Source organism: Haliotis cracherodii, unplaced genomic scaffold (genome assembly GCF_022045235.1).
Source record: "Haliotis cracherodii isolate W230 unplaced genomic scaffold, xgHalCrac1.p SCAF_9, whole genome shotgun sequence".
NCBI classification, from domain to species: Eukaryota; Metazoa; Mollusca; class Gastropoda; order Lepetellida; family Haliotidae; genus Haliotis; species Haliotis cracherodii.
Genome location: NW_027266343.1, coordinates 13,247,287 through 13,263,176, shown reverse-complemented (window position 1 = coordinate 13,263,176; position 15,890 = coordinate 13,247,287). Strand labels below are relative to the sequence as shown.

Genomic DNA, 15,890 nt, shown 5'->3' with positions numbered 1-15,890 from the left:
GCGATGTCGTGCTAATTTAAACAACGAATCAAACCACGTCCTGCAAGAGAGGTAGCAGCGAGTGCTTGATCAATAAGCGCTTATATTCACCTCATAAATGACAAATGGTTCTCGCTTGTTTCCGCTTCCATGACAATCGTTTTGGTTTGAAAGTGTACAGAAAATATCAACGAGTTACTCCATGTTGTGAGCAGAGAAACAAGTGACAATACAGCGTGAAATGACTGGGCCTGAATTAATTCTAAGAGTAAGGGTAAAAGCTCACACCACTTGCAACGTTCATTGAAGTAGATGGTATCAGCAATTGTATAGGTGGGTTACACCAAAACTTCATATTTTAGACCAACGTGGTGTTTATGACAGACAAAAGAGAGAGAAAATATCCGATTTACAACTTTAATAAATTTGGAAATCAAAAGTTGACATTAATAAAAACGACTTTTACTGAAACATCGGAAAATAATATGAGTGAGTGAGCGAAGTTTAACGCTATTGGAACTGTATTTCAGTCAGTGTATTTTAGAGGAAGCTGAATGCAATGTCAAACTGAAAATAGCACTTCAATACACATCAACCCTGCAATGTGATCATTATAAATTCTCAGCGTCCGCCCGGAGAGCGGAAGGTCCGGGATTCCATCCCCGGCCGCGTCATACCAAAAGACGTTAAAATATGGTACTTGTTGTTACCCTGTCTGGCGCTCGGCATTAAGGGGTTGAAGCAAGGACTGGTCGGCTCGGAGTCAGTATACTGTGTCTGAGTGGGTATTCATGTTAAACTGGGGCATGGTATCTCAGTGGGCTAGCACTATAAATCGGCATCAGTCCGGACTTGTACAAGCAGACACACAAACACACACACGTACATGCACGTCGCTATATAAGTGCCATAATCTTGGACGCGACGTTAAATCCAATTTCACCTCACCTCACCTTATAAATTATCATTAATTTGTTTCCTTAAAATTACAATAATAAACACGAATGCTGTTTTGTTTTGTTTATTACTACTGTCACCGATATCTGACACATATACACTCAAGTAAACAATTCTGACCTGCAGAAACCCGACACAAACCTCACTGAGTTTACTAATAAATAACACAGATGACAAGACTACACATCAAAATCAGCACTACGGCAGGTGCAAGTTATGACTAGGAAAAAACATATCTATTTAAAATAAATCTCCATTAAAAAAAGAAACTATATGTGTAAATGTTTAAACCGTTTGCTACGTCTCTCCTAAAATGCAAATACATCTATATTTACATAACTCCCATGAATGACTTAGACCAGTTGTTAAACAGTTTCGCAGATTGACAGTGGAAGTTAACGAGGTAATAAAGTCTTCAAATTAACACGCTGGACTCTGAACGCTGACAGGTGTCAGTCATACCAGAAATATCGTAATTAGTCATTTGTGGAATAAAACACTACACACAACGATGACGCCCGAAAGCGAGTAGGCCAAGTCTGAGACGTTCTTGCCCAGAAGACCGACATTAAAGGTCGGTTAACCTTGCTCAAAGGCGCCACATGGTGGCACAAGATGCAAAAATTATGTTTCTTCATCCTCAGTTTTCATCTTTAAAGAATTTTTCAGGCGCACAGTCGTACATGGAAAACTGAAAATGAAACATTTTTACAGCATCAAATTTAAATCTTCATTTATCGTTTGCAAGTATTAAGTAAACATCTTTTAACGTGTAATATTGCGTATTTGCATCAGTTGGTATATCTCTTTTACCACATTTTCAACTTAAATGTAATTGTTCCACACTCATTCCTGCAACAGTTTGTTAAAAGTCATCTGTGGCTGGGCAATTTTGTGTAAAAATTAATCAATCTGTGAAGACTGGGATAAGAAATGAATTTGCAGCTTCGTGACCCCTACCATGTTTTAAATGTAAATATGTGCCCTAAACACCAAATGTATTGATTTAAAAAAAATAATATGTCTAAGACACCCATTAGTAGTGTTTTATTATGCGAATTTTCTTTCTTAATTTCAAAAGTTTCAATCATATTTTTTTAAATATTATGTGGATGTATCTTCTTTGAGTGCTGACTAAGGGCCATTATAGTTAATCTTTTTTTATAAAATATCGTTAACTTAAGATATTTTCAGTTGAAAATCAAACATACGATAAAATCAATTGAAATGTATAGTTACTTTCGCCCCTCAATTTAGTTGGGTGATACTATTTAATGGATTTACCTCATCAAAGCTGCCCTTGTATGACAGGAGTCCGTCCCCGGTGCCGACCCTCAGAGCTGACCGTGGGGCCTTCATATGCTCGGTGACGCCTGTGGTCATCAAATGGCTAAATTAGCATACATTCTCCATGCACTGATGCGTTAAGTACCACAGTCAGTTTGTTGTGTAACGCCGCACTCTGCAATATTCCAACTACATGACGGCGACCTGTAGTTGTTGTTGGTTTGTTGTTTTACGCCGCACTCAGCAATATTCCAGCTATATGACGACGGTCTGTAAATAATCGAGTGTGGATCAGACAATCCAGTGATTGATAGCATGAGAATCGATCCACGCAATTGGGATCGATGACATGCTTCAACCAAGTCAGCGAACCTGACCACCCTATCCCGTTAGTACAGCGACCTGTAAATAATGACAATCCAGTGATATTAGAGGCTACATCCACCAGGGTACGATGACACTTAATCAACCAAGTCACCGAGCCTGACCACCCGATGCATTAATTCGCCTCCTATGATCAGCATGGGTTGCTGGGGACTATTTCTATAAATAAAAGCGACAAACACCTTCCCATATTCATGAGAAATCTCTGCCAAAAGCAGAGTCGATTGTACTACTCCGAATATACATATATCATGAGCATGTGTTTATGAATAAGTATCAAATAATGATCAAACATCGAAAAGGTGAGCGTATCTTGCCCCAACAGTGGATCCATTCAAACACATTCAAGGCAAGTCAATTGTTCACCTGAAAAACACTGGAACATATGGTACAAGTGCAAATAGGGAATTGCATCAGAAATCAATGGTGTCACGTTTGCGTCAAATATTGAAATGTCCTAAACATGTCCACTATAAAATCATTACTGGGGCCTTGAATGTTGTAACCTTGATCAAGCAACTAAGAAGCAAGAGTCGTATGACGCTCTTTAAAATCTTGGTACAAAGAGCATGCTCGATTGTACCTCCAAGCTTGTGAAAAGTAGATGCAAAGGTCTGGAGCTGAAGGAATATTGCACGACAGAAAGTGAAAGTTGACTATAGGAAAGTTGAAGTCATCCCTCTTGTCCTACATTCTTGTGGAGAGTGTTTTGTCATCCATAATCTTTATGCGTAGATCTAAATATGAAACAAATGAGACGGTCTCACTGGTCTCCTTTATTTCCCGTTCATGTGGGTAAATCGATGGAAGGGAACTGGCTATTTGATGATGATTGAACTATATCAGATCATTGATATACCTGAAGCCTAAGTTAAACTTCTTGGCCATATTTCCTTGTTTTGACTTTGCCAAACCGGGCAGAAATTCCTATTCATATGCATAAAGAAACAGAAGGGGACACTATTGGTTTCCATGGGGATAACCCGAAATCCCCGCGGTGGCCCTGTATCAAGATTCATTAATGTAGTGTTTGGTCAGTACGGAGCAATAGTGATTAAAACAAGAATGGTTGGTTTGTTTGTTGTTTAACGCCGCACTCAGCAATATTCCAGCTATATGACGGCGGTCTGTAAATAGTCGAGTCTGGACCAGACAATCCAGTGATTAATATCATGAGCATGGATCCACGCAACTGGGATCGATGACATGCATCAACCAAGTCAGCGAGCCTGACCACCCGATCCCGTTAGTCGCCTCTTACGACAAGCATAGTCGCCGTTTACTGCAAGCATGGGTTGCTGAAGACCTATTCTAACCCGGATCTTCCTGGGTCAATACAAGAATGCATCAATGCTGTATTATGCAAGAATCAGCAATAGTCGGTGTTTTGCACGGCGTCCTGTAAGTGGTCCAGTCTGGACCAGGTAAACCAATGGTTGACAGCAAAACGTCAGAAATTATCCGTAGTAACTTCACTGGACACGCTCCAAATAATATCTGTCCGGAATGTGGGGTTTCCAGTTTAATTAGGTGCAGTCTAAAGAGGTGTGACGCCAGTGTGTTTGCTCATGCTGAGTGCTCTCAATGCTGATATTGTAACAGAAATACATTATGAAACCATGCTCACATTCGTAAGTGAGTGAGTTCGGTTTCACATCGTGTGGATTCACGGTGGGAGACACCAAAAACAGGTCACACATTGTACCCGTGTGGGGAGTTGAACACATGACGAGTGAACGCTTTAACCACCAGACTACCCCACTGCCCTCAATAACATAAAACCCGTGAAGATCCGGGTTAGAGTAGGTCTTTAGCAACCCATGCTTATCGTAAGAGGCGACTATGCTCGTCGTAAGAGGCGACTAACGGGATCGGATAGTCAGGCTTGCTGACTTGGATGATGCATGGCATAGTATCCGCATTGCCTGGATCGATGCTCATGATATCAATGACTAGATTGTCGCCGTCATATAGCTGGAATATTGCTGATTGTGGCGGTGAACAACAAACCAACCAACATTGACACGAAGGCTGTAATAAGGCTGCATTACCCACAGTGGTCTCCTGTATGGCGCTTTCTCCGACCTGCAGCCGCAAGACTCCATTATCCTGGGCAAGCCGGACCTCTATCTAGCACATAGAAAAACACATGGATAGTTGTGTCATACTCAATGTAACAAATGTAATATATTTGGGATAACACTTTCCTTGTAAAGTACAGATTCTAGTACCTTTTTGGGTTGAATCCAATCTGGTGGCTGAGATCGCTGGCTTTGTGTGCTGGCGATTAGGTACCTCACTCTGGCAGTGTGAGTTCGAATCCCGAATGTGACTCAACCCCAAACAGTACTAGAATCTGGACTTCACTAAGAAAATGTTAATCCCAACATTTGCTACATTTGATCACATTCTAAATGGCATTGTGTTCATAGCTTTCGGCCATGGGAGCCATGCCACTTTACACTTGTCAGAGGGGTACACAAAGTACGTGATCTAGACTACCAGGTGTCGGACTTTCATTTTGTGGACGCTCCTGTGGCTGAGTGGTTTAGATCGCTGCCTCATTTTGCTGGCGATTAGGTGCCTCACGTTGACACTGTGGGTTCGAATCCGGAGGGGACTCAATAAAAAAAGTACTAGAATATCTACTAAGAAAGTGTTATCCCAAATATAACATTTGTTAAATTTGACCACTTTTAAATGACACACTTTTTCAACGTCAACAAATTCAATAGTGATATAACAGGAATACTGTTGAAAGCGGCGTTCAACACAACTCAATTACTCTTATGTACATTTAAAGTTAATGAGTGAGTGAGTGAGTTGGGTTTAACGCCGCTTTTAACAGTATTCCATTCATATCACGGCGTGTCAGCTTAATGTGGGAGGAAAGCCGAAGTGATGCAGGTCTCAGACGTTTACCACTTCGGTGAAACCCACGAGCACGGGTATGGTGCTGACAAACCTAGAAACATAATCGGGGCGAACCCACAAGTCAGCTTGATGTTGGAGGAAAGAAGTGGTGCAGGGTTGGACGTTTACTACTTTGGTATGGTGATGACAAACCCAGCAACAATCGTAGCATATAGGGACTCAAAGCCATAGGTTTCTAGCGGGACTAAGGGAGGCAAATCTGCACAACGAAAGGGATGCAATCCTGCACAGCCAATTCCATTTTCCCCCACTGTGGACTAAACTTAAGTTGTCATGTTTTCATAAGTCCGGGTATTCCTTTTCTGAGGCACAATATAAGAGCTGATGTAAGTATGAGTACTGATGGAAAGGGCACCCGCACAGCTAAATACACAGCAGACTGCATAAAAGAATATATATTTCAATGACCCAGTGCACATAAATAATAAAAGTCGAAGTGTGATTCCTTGCTCCGCTTTTTGGCGTATACAAAGTATGTAAAATCAATCAAACATTAAATGTTTCTTATCAGAACATGACTTGAATATTCAATAAGCTTTATATTTATTTCCGTGACTCTCTACCGTGATTATTGTCTGGCGCTCGGCATTCAGGGGCTAAAACAAGGACTGGTCGGCTCGGAGTCAGTATACTGTGTCTGAGTGAGGTATCCATGTTAAACTGCGGCATGATATCTCAGTGTGCAAGCACTATAAATCGGCATCAGTCCGGACTAGTACAAGCAGACACACACATATACACGTGCATGCACGTCGCTATATAAGTGCAATAATCTTGGACGCGATGTTAAACCCCATTTCACCTCACCTCACCTCACCTCACCTCACCTCACCTCACCTCACCTCACCTCACATCTACCGTGATTGTCTACCGTAAAGCGGACCGACTCTGTAATATTACCTCATCTGGGTCTTCTTCCTGCAAACCCTTGAATATATTAGGGATAATCAGAAACCTGTTCCTTTTTGGAACCACAACTCTTTCTTGGGGAACACGTGACGTTGTAGATGGCAGCGTTGTCGTCTGCTGACTTAAACTGACGCCAGACGACATGTGATTTGAGGCGGGATCAATTGTCGTCTGCTCTGCGTCAGTGTAAATGTGGACGGAATATGTTGAAGGTAGTCTATATACAACAAAATCTGTCGTAGATGCTGTACGCGTGGAGTGTGGCGTTTGTGTCGTCTGCTCTCTAACTCTGGCGCCATACGTTGAATATGTTGTGTCTGATTCGGTCAACGGTGTAGCAGTGTGGTCTGAAACACCACTAGATGTATAGACACTTCGTAGGGTCGAAGAGTTCGTATCAATCACAAAATCAGAAATTGTATTCCCATTGTCAGTATCGCTATCTTCTATAGTTTCCGTGTTGTCGCTACATGTTGTCGACGGTGTGTCTGTGGCGACGTTGTAGGTTGTCGTGGATGCTGTCTCCGGATTGTCGCTATATGTCGTCGTGGATGCTGTCTCCGTGATGTCGCTATACGTTGTCGTGGACGGTACTTCCGTGATGCCGCTGTACGTAGTGGTGGTGGACGGTGTTTCTATAATGTCGCTATACGTTGACGTGGACGGTATCTCCGTGGTGTCGCTATACATCGTCGTGGATGCTGTCTTCGTGATGTCGTCGCCATACGTTGTGGTGGTATTGGGCAGTGTATCCGTGACGTCCCCATGCTTGGTGGTGGTGGTGGACGGTGTTTCTTTAATGTCGCTCTTCGTGGTGATGGTGGACTGTGTATCTGTGCCGTCCGTAGACGTGGTTGTCGTGGACTGTGTATCTGTGCCGTCCGTAGACGTGGTTGTGCTGGACTGTGTATCTGTGCCGTCCGTAGACGTGGTTGTGCTGGACTGTGTATCTGTGATGTCTCTGTACGCGGTCGTGGTGATGGACGGTGTCTCCGTCACAATGTCAACATGATATGCCGAGCTGTGGGTGTTTGTTGTGTCCTCTTTGAACAGTTTTCGAACTGCAATGATGTCATAGTTCAAATTTGTTGTTGACGCCTGTAGAGGAAAACATCACCTTAATGATATATCATTAAAAGTTGAACCATTAATCTGTGGAAGGATTGTAAGTTGAAAATGGCAAGAGCTGAACTATATGTATAATGTCCACCTCCAGGGAAATCCACCCAATTCCAACCACATCCACGTTAAACCACACTCACATCAAACACCACCCACATCAAACACCACCCATATCCAACTCCACCCACATCAAACACCACCCATATCAAACACCACCCACATCCAACACCACCCACATCAAACACCACCCACATCCAACTCCACCCACATCCAACACCACCCACATCCAAGACTACCCACATCAAACATCACCCACATCCAACACCACCCACATCAAACACTACCCACATCCAACACCACCCACATCAAAACACTACCCACATCCAACACCACCCACATCAAACATCACCCACATCCAACACCACCCACATCAAACATCACCCACATCCAACACCACCCACATCAAACACTACCCACATCCAACACCACCCACATCAAACACTACCCACATCCAACACCACCCACATCAAACACCACCCACATCCAACACCACCCACATCAAACACTACCCACATCAAACACCACCCACATCAAACACCACTCATATCCAACCCCACCCACACCAAACACCACCCACATCCAACACCACCCACATCTGACACTACCCACATCTAACCCCACCTACATCAAACACCACCCACATCAAACACCACCCACATCAAACACCACCCACATCAAACACCACCCACATCACCACCCTCATCTAACACCACCCACATCCAACCCCACCCAATTCCCATCGCAAGTTCAATCAATCAACATAACAGCGATACAATGCCAAATAAATACATTCAAAATGCAGAACAATGTCGAGCATAAGGTGATTTAAGGGGGCCACTGAATCTGAATCTGAATCAGGGCACGCCTGAAACATATGATTAGGGGTTCAAATCCTGAGTCGCCGCGACTGCCAAGATTCGCCCTGATTAGGTTTCTAGGTTTGTCAGCACCATACCCGTGCTCGTGGGTTTCACCAAAGTGGTAAACGTCTGAGACCTGCATCACTTCGGGCTTTCGATATCCGCGCCGCGATATAACTGGAATACTCAAGTCTGTTAAAAGCGGCGTTAAACCGAACTCACTCACTCATTGACTCACGAACTCACTCACTCATTCACTCTTTGAAGACCACAATAAAGATGACATTAATCTTAATGACCCTTTCGATCCTTTGAAATTTGTTTAATTTAGAGCCGAATATAAATTATAGATTCAGTTTACTTCAATTTAATCTTCCTCTTACTCCGTTATCATCCCGTGGTCCGTCATCTGGAACTCCGGCAGCGTCGCCATGGTTACCCGGAACTTCACCGGAAATGAAACTTAAAAGTTTTTCTATGGTCTCCAGCGATCCTGTGGTGTCGTTCTTGATCGCCACGTTGGTCATATCATCGTCTGACTGGTTGGGGTCGACGTAGACGTCTGCCGTTGCTCCCGTATCCGAGGAGCGTTTCAGCCTCTGTGAGAATAAAAGTATCATTCTGAAATGTTTAGGTGAGTGAGTGAGTATCAATAATCAATCCTCAAAATATTAAATAATCTTATAATTTAGGATATTATTTCTAATATTGATGAAAATAACATGAACATCAAGGTATTTCGTACCACTATCATCATAAGATATCACCATTTCAGAAAGGAATATTAGTATTACATATATGTAAAATAATGTTCAAACCTGTTTATGTTTTGTATACTCCACACTAAGTTCCACATTCCTGCTGAAGTCGATTCCTTTCGCCGGATTCCATGTTTCAGCTATCTCAACGACCTTCACCCCAAGACACGTGCCGTTATGAAATACAGTCAAGGTCGACGATCCAGGGTCCACGCCGTTGGTGATAATGGCTACTCGACCACCAGGTGCTATTTTGGCAGGTTTTATTTTGAAGGAGAATGCAAAGCCTGTTCTTAGATCGTTGTGTGAAAAGAAAGGATAAATGAGAGACCCGTGACCGTCAAGCCACGCCTTACCCCCTCTGAAGGTGACCCTCCCCTCCAAACCCTGCCAGATGCCGCCGGGAGGATGTCCCTCTTGACGTTCAAAATCAAAGTGAAACTTGCGTCCACAATCTGTAATCAAAATCAAGAGTGAAACGATTTGATAATTGTAGAGTTTCCTATAATTATCTTTTTTAAATGCATGTTCAACATGTGACTGGACTCACAAATAATATCATATGACATTTATCGACCTCAAAATGAATGCATGACATGACAAGACAAAAATGTCTTTAACGTCCTTGCTGAATTGACCGTCCAAGGTGACATGACTGAATTGCAGATGTTAGCATGTTGTACCCATTTGAGAAATCGATCACGGACCTTCGGTTTACAAGCGAAAGTGTTAATCAACACACAGCCCGGTATTCGACATTGACGCTTATTTATAAGTGAGTGAGTGGGTATGGTTTTACGCCGCTTTTAGCAAAATTCCAGCAATATCACGGCGGGGGACACCAGAAATTGGCTTCACACATTGTACCCATGTCGGGAATCGAACCCAGAAATGGGCTTCACACATTATACCCATGACGGGAATCGAACCCGGGTCTTCGGCGTGACGAGCGAACGCTTTAACCACTAGGCTACCCGACCGCCCCTCTTATTTATAAGGTGACATGCGAAGATATGGGTTATTCATATGCATGTATTTGTGTGTTGTTTTTCTGAATTGTTGGCCTGATGACCTTGATTGCAAAGGAAAAACTAGTCCGTACTTTAAATACCTTCAGATGATAAATCACAGTGCCCAAGCTACAAAAACGTGGACATTGATGGATCTTCAGTCATCGATCGGCATCTGGTCAATGAGTATGGTTAACGACAGTTTTAGCAATATTCCAGAAGAATTGACTTCCCACATTTCAAGTGGGCTTTTGAGCTCGAAAGCTTGACCACTGTCGCCCCTGAGGACATTGATGGATCTTTAGTCATCGATCGTCATCTAGTCAATGAGTATGGTAAACGACAGTTTTAGCAATATTCCAGAAGAACTGACATCCCACATTTCAAGTGGGCTTGAACAGCGAACGCTTTAGCCAACAGGTTACTCTGCTCTTAAACGTATCAGAAATTATTTAGACTCATAGTCTCATGATACCTCTACACCAAATGTCTGGTTGTATAAGACTAATAATGAAAACCGACAAAAAACATTTCAATAATCATAATCGTGCATGTACGTGTATGTGTTTGTGTGGCTGCTGGTACTAGTCCGGACTGATGACGATTTCTAGTGCTTGCTCACTGAGATACTATGTCGCAGTTTAACATGAATATCCCACTCAGACACAGTATAATGACTCCGAGCCCGACCAGTCCTTGTTTTAGCCCCTTAATGCCGAGCGCCAGACAGGATAACAACAAGTACCATCTTTTAACGTCTTTTGGTATGACGCGGCCGGGGATCAAACCCCGGACCTTCCGCTCTCCGGGTGGACGCAGTACTACCAGACCAGGGATGCGGCATCAAATAGTGATGACACCAGGTGTTCGCGAAAAGGAACATGTGAATTATGTCCTGTACGATGGATACTAGTTAACGCCGCGTGGCATTGTCATGTTGATTTATTTTGCCTATACATTACATAAACGATTGTCAGATTTGACAGTAAACGTAAGGGTTTCTAAGTGAGTCATGTTTTATTGTACATCTTTCATGTCGATAACAAGGAAGTGTGACCTTCACCCAAGAGATGGATCATTCTTGACCTGTCAGGAACAATATGTTGATTTTGCCTGCGCTAACTGTAAACTCCTTAACGCCAATCAATCATTCATCAGTACACTGTGTCTGTGTCCGAAACTGGGCGTTTACCTTATTTATGTCAGTGTGCTGTTATTATAACAAGGAATGTATAACTCACTATGAGTAAGGTGAGGTGAAGTTGGGTTTAACGTCGCGTCCAAGATTATTGCGCTAATTTAGCGACGTGCATGCACGTGTGTGTGTGCGTGTGTGGCTGCTTGTACTAGTCCGGACTGATGCCGATTTATAGTGCTAGCAGTCTGAGATACCATGCCGCAGTTTAACATTGATACCCCACTTAGACACAGTATACAGACTCCGAGCTGACCAGTCACTGTTTTAGCCCCTTAATGCCGAGCACCAGACAGGGTAACAACAAGTACCATCTTTTAACGTCTTTTGGTATGACACGGCCGGGGATCGAACCCCGGGCCTTCCGCTCTCCGGGCGGACGCACTACCACTAGACCACGGAGGCGGTCCACTATGAGTAAAGCAGAACATGAACCACATATATGGAATCTTTCAACGGATGGCGGGAAGCATTAATGTTTATGGTATTATTCGAATGTGAGTCACCTGATAGTGTGCTTTTATTATAACAATGGATGTATAACTCAGTATGAGTGAAGGAGACAATGAACCATATATAGGGATTATTTAATCTTTAAAGTATTATTCCAATGTGAGTCAATTGATACAAAAGCCACCTAAACATCCAACATGGCTATTAACTTTCAAAGGGGGCGGTCGGGTAGCCTAGTGGTTAAAGGGGGGCGGTTGGATAGCCTAGTGATTAAAGCGTTCGCTCGTCACGCCAAAGACCCGGGTTCGATTCCCGACATGGGTACAATGTGTGAAGCCCATTTCTGGTGTCCCCCGCCTTGATATTGCTGGAATATTGCTAAAAGTTGCGTAAAACCAAACTCACTCACTAACTCACTAACTTTCAAAGATGTCCGTCTGTTGTCACAAAAAATAACTATTTATGACGGAAACTCATGACTTATTGTTCTAACTACAATCGTAATATTAGTTCTGGGTGTCGTTGTACAAAACAACCTTAGCACTATGACTGTCGTAAGTCTATGTTTATGGGAGCTACGAACATCTTAGCGCTAAGACCGCTTCTTACAGATAGGATGCGGTTATAAAAATTATGCACTCTCAAACAAATGAGAAGAAATATTTGCAGCATGCATTTGATATTTCGTGTTTCGGGGGGCACGGGTGTCCCAGTCGTCTAAGGCACCGCGATTCGCTGTGCAGAGTTGCGTCCCTTGGGCACGCCAGAAACCTATGATTGTGGGTTCGAATCCTGGTTCGCCCCGATTATGTTTCTAGGTTTGTCAGCACCATACCCGCGCTCGTGGGTTTCACCGAAGTGGTAAACGTCTGAGACCTGCATCACTTCGGGCTTTCCTCCCACATTAAGCTGACGCACCGCGATATAACTGGAATACTGTTAAAAGCGGCGTTAAACCCAACTCACTCACTCACTATTGTCAGTAACACGATTCACCACAGAAGGAAACATACCCCAGACACTGTCGTGTTATATGGCAGTGTATTTCATTGTTTAAGAGTGATTGTAGCTGTGTTGAATTGTTTCTGTTGGGATTCGGTATACGTTCATTGCATTGTGTTTGGACAGTGATCAGTCGTCAGGAAGTTACTATATTTAGATGCTAGTGTGGTGTGTAAACTTCCGGTCCGGTATACTGCGGACGGTAATAGTATGTTACCGAAACTTCTGTAATGTTCTATGTTGTGAGGGCACTATGTGGAACTTTCCAGTAACTGGTTAGACAATATAAGGGAACAAGAGAGTGTGTACGTATCTCTCACGGATTTTGATTCCGTCGGAACCAGCTTTCATGTGAGGATCGCTCATCATACCTGATTCCCATTTCGAAAGCTTGACCACTGTCGCCCCTGAGTGAATATATTATTTTCACTGACTTTTGCTATCAACACTGTATTTTTGTATTTGATACTGACCACTGCCATAATTTTACTTATTGTCATTGAATATTGTACTATCTCTCTATTGTGTACTGACATTGTAATTGCTGTGCAGTAATTTGTATTGATTTGTAAACCTAGTTATTTTTTGTTATACATTTGTTCATTGTATAACGCTTGTTGGTTGTTTGTTGGTTTCACACTAGATCCTTTTACCTACAGATTTCTGGGTAAACATATTGTTTCAATTTGGGAATCGACAGTCGTTAGTTTGCACTGAATATACGCCGACATTAACCCATATATTAATAGTATTTGCTGATGAACTTCACAAAATACTAAGTAAAGTTATGACTATCAGATCTCAGACAGTAATGATTCCTTTCCATGTTCAGGAATCTGGTACTAAACATCCTTCTCGTCAAAAATTAATTGAACTAATGTCCTCTACAACACATTCAACAATCAAAGGTCTTGCTTTGTACCTAAAGAGAAATTTGAAAAACACAAGAAACAAACAAACATAATTATGTAGTATGTATTACGTCACATATTATGGAAACATTGTAAATCAACTGTGTGAGATCCACTAATAAGTTAGATATAAATGTATTGTACTCTGGGCCACGAGGCCTCCAATACTGAAATAAAGAATCTTGAATCTTGAATCTGGTACGGAATATTATGTTGCAGGCATTAGAGAATTTAGACGTTTTCTGTCTAATAACGATATGCGATTTGCCCATCCGAAGTAACTTAGGAAGATTAGGTATTGATTATGTCAACGACTTTAAAGATCTTATTTATATGTCCTGCTTAGTTAGATTTGAGACAAATCTTCATTCCCGATATAACCTGCAACCTCGGGGTATCGCGGTACTTGTCATGTACGCTGAACGGAACAAAATGCACTCACTAACCGTTATGGTTATTCGTGTTCTATATATCAGATGTCATTTATTTGATCTAACAATGCATATTTTACTGATAAAAGTTCATTATTTACATTAGTAGCTCTGAGTAAAAGCCGGGCCTCGCGCTCAGTTTGACAAGGGGGAGAACTCCGTCGTATCGCGGTACAGAGAAAAGTTGTGTATGGAGGTCCGAATTGGACAAAAAGAGGACATAATTCTACCAACCACTTAGTATGATCATGCAAGATATCAGTGATTTGTCCAGACAAGCGCAAAGACAGCACAAGTAAAATTCTAAATGTGTTATCTGTAACAGGTATTCAATGCATGTTTACAGAAAAGTAAGTGAAAAATATTTTAAAAATCAAAAACAAAATATCAGAAATGATATTCTAAGATCGTTTTATAAAATAAAATTGGATGACAATAATTTGTCACATAATGAGAAAATGGTAAACGTTAACAATAAATATATTAAAAAAACACTCATAGTATGCCCAAAGTATGTATTTATCTTTTGGCTACCAGTGAAGAACGTATTTCTAAGTTTTGCATTTTGGCCCTTATGATCTTCCAATAGATTCGGGGCACAGAGCGGGAAAAAATGTGCGGACTACGTAACTTCCGTTACCTTATTAGTCGCCACGAATATGCAGATGATCTAGTTCTAGTTAGAGAAAGTTAACTTGGGGAACTGCGGGTTATATCGTTGGCCATTGATAGACGGGGGTAAGGCAATATTACAGAACATGCCAGAAATATGTATCAACGCATTAATAACTCCGAGGAACATTCCGGGGAAATTGAAACTGTTTACGAAGTGAGCACTTCCTGGTTACTGATTTGCGTTAATAGACAGCCGCTAAGAGGCGTGTCCCGGGTGAACTACCAGAAATCACATATGCCACAATACGATGAATGCCGCGGTACTACAGTAAGAGCGACACTTCGTTATAAAAGTTAATAAGCTGTGATAATCATAGGGTACTCATAACTAAATCCCTGAATGTACGCTTATCAAAGTCGTCATTGTTGTCAAAACAAAATTTGTCACAAATATGATTGCACCCTGTGATAATTACTTAAGTCCTTATATGTACATGGGCCTTAGTATTATTACATAAGAATAGTATTAAAATACCTGGACCGGAACCAGCAACCTTCAGTTGCGATCCAGTATTATATGTTAGCCATATTAGCACTGATTGGTGTTCGCGCTATCGTACACCATGTCTGCTTCGGGAATCATGTACCACACATCATTCTCTGACTCACCTCGAGGCGATGGTCGACTCTCGCAAAATGACGTCACAAGCAGAAGCAGTATCTGTATGGGCAAGTGCGAGTTCATTGATTGGCTGAAAACATTAATATTATCAATTATTATCATAAATCTTGCTCAACAATACATCAACAATTTTAACATATTGGTAAATATAACTACTATCAAATAGTGTTAAAACCAAGTGTTCGTGAAAAAGTGAGCGTATCCTGTTCACCGTTGGCACCCGTCATAAATACATGCAAAGGCAAGACTAAAATATATGAACGCTTACGTTATTTTCCGCAACCAGATACAATCACTTCGCGTAGCAAACGTTTCTTTTTTAGGAGCTGTCTGAAAATATG

General features: G+C 42.0%; 1 protein-coding gene across 1 annotated transcript; it reads right to left on the bottom strand.

The window, feature by feature from the left end:
- Positions 1-1,576: 1,576 nt before the first annotated feature.
- Positions 1,577-15,612, bottom strand: LOC139452330 (uncharacterized). The gene is made up of 8 exons (XM_071233766.1): positions 15,537-15,612; positions 9,311-9,705; positions 8,876-9,091; positions 7,298-7,548; positions 6,442-7,168; positions 4,659-4,737; positions 2,221-2,309; positions 1,577-1,627 (listed from the first exon to the last, which is right to left on the bottom strand). The coding sequence occupies exons 1-8, from the start codon at positions 15,610-15,612 to the stop codon at positions 1,577-1,579; spliced, it is 1,884 nt and encodes a 627-aa protein (XP_071089867.1).
- Between the last annotated feature and the right edge of the window lie 278 nt (positions 15,613-15,890).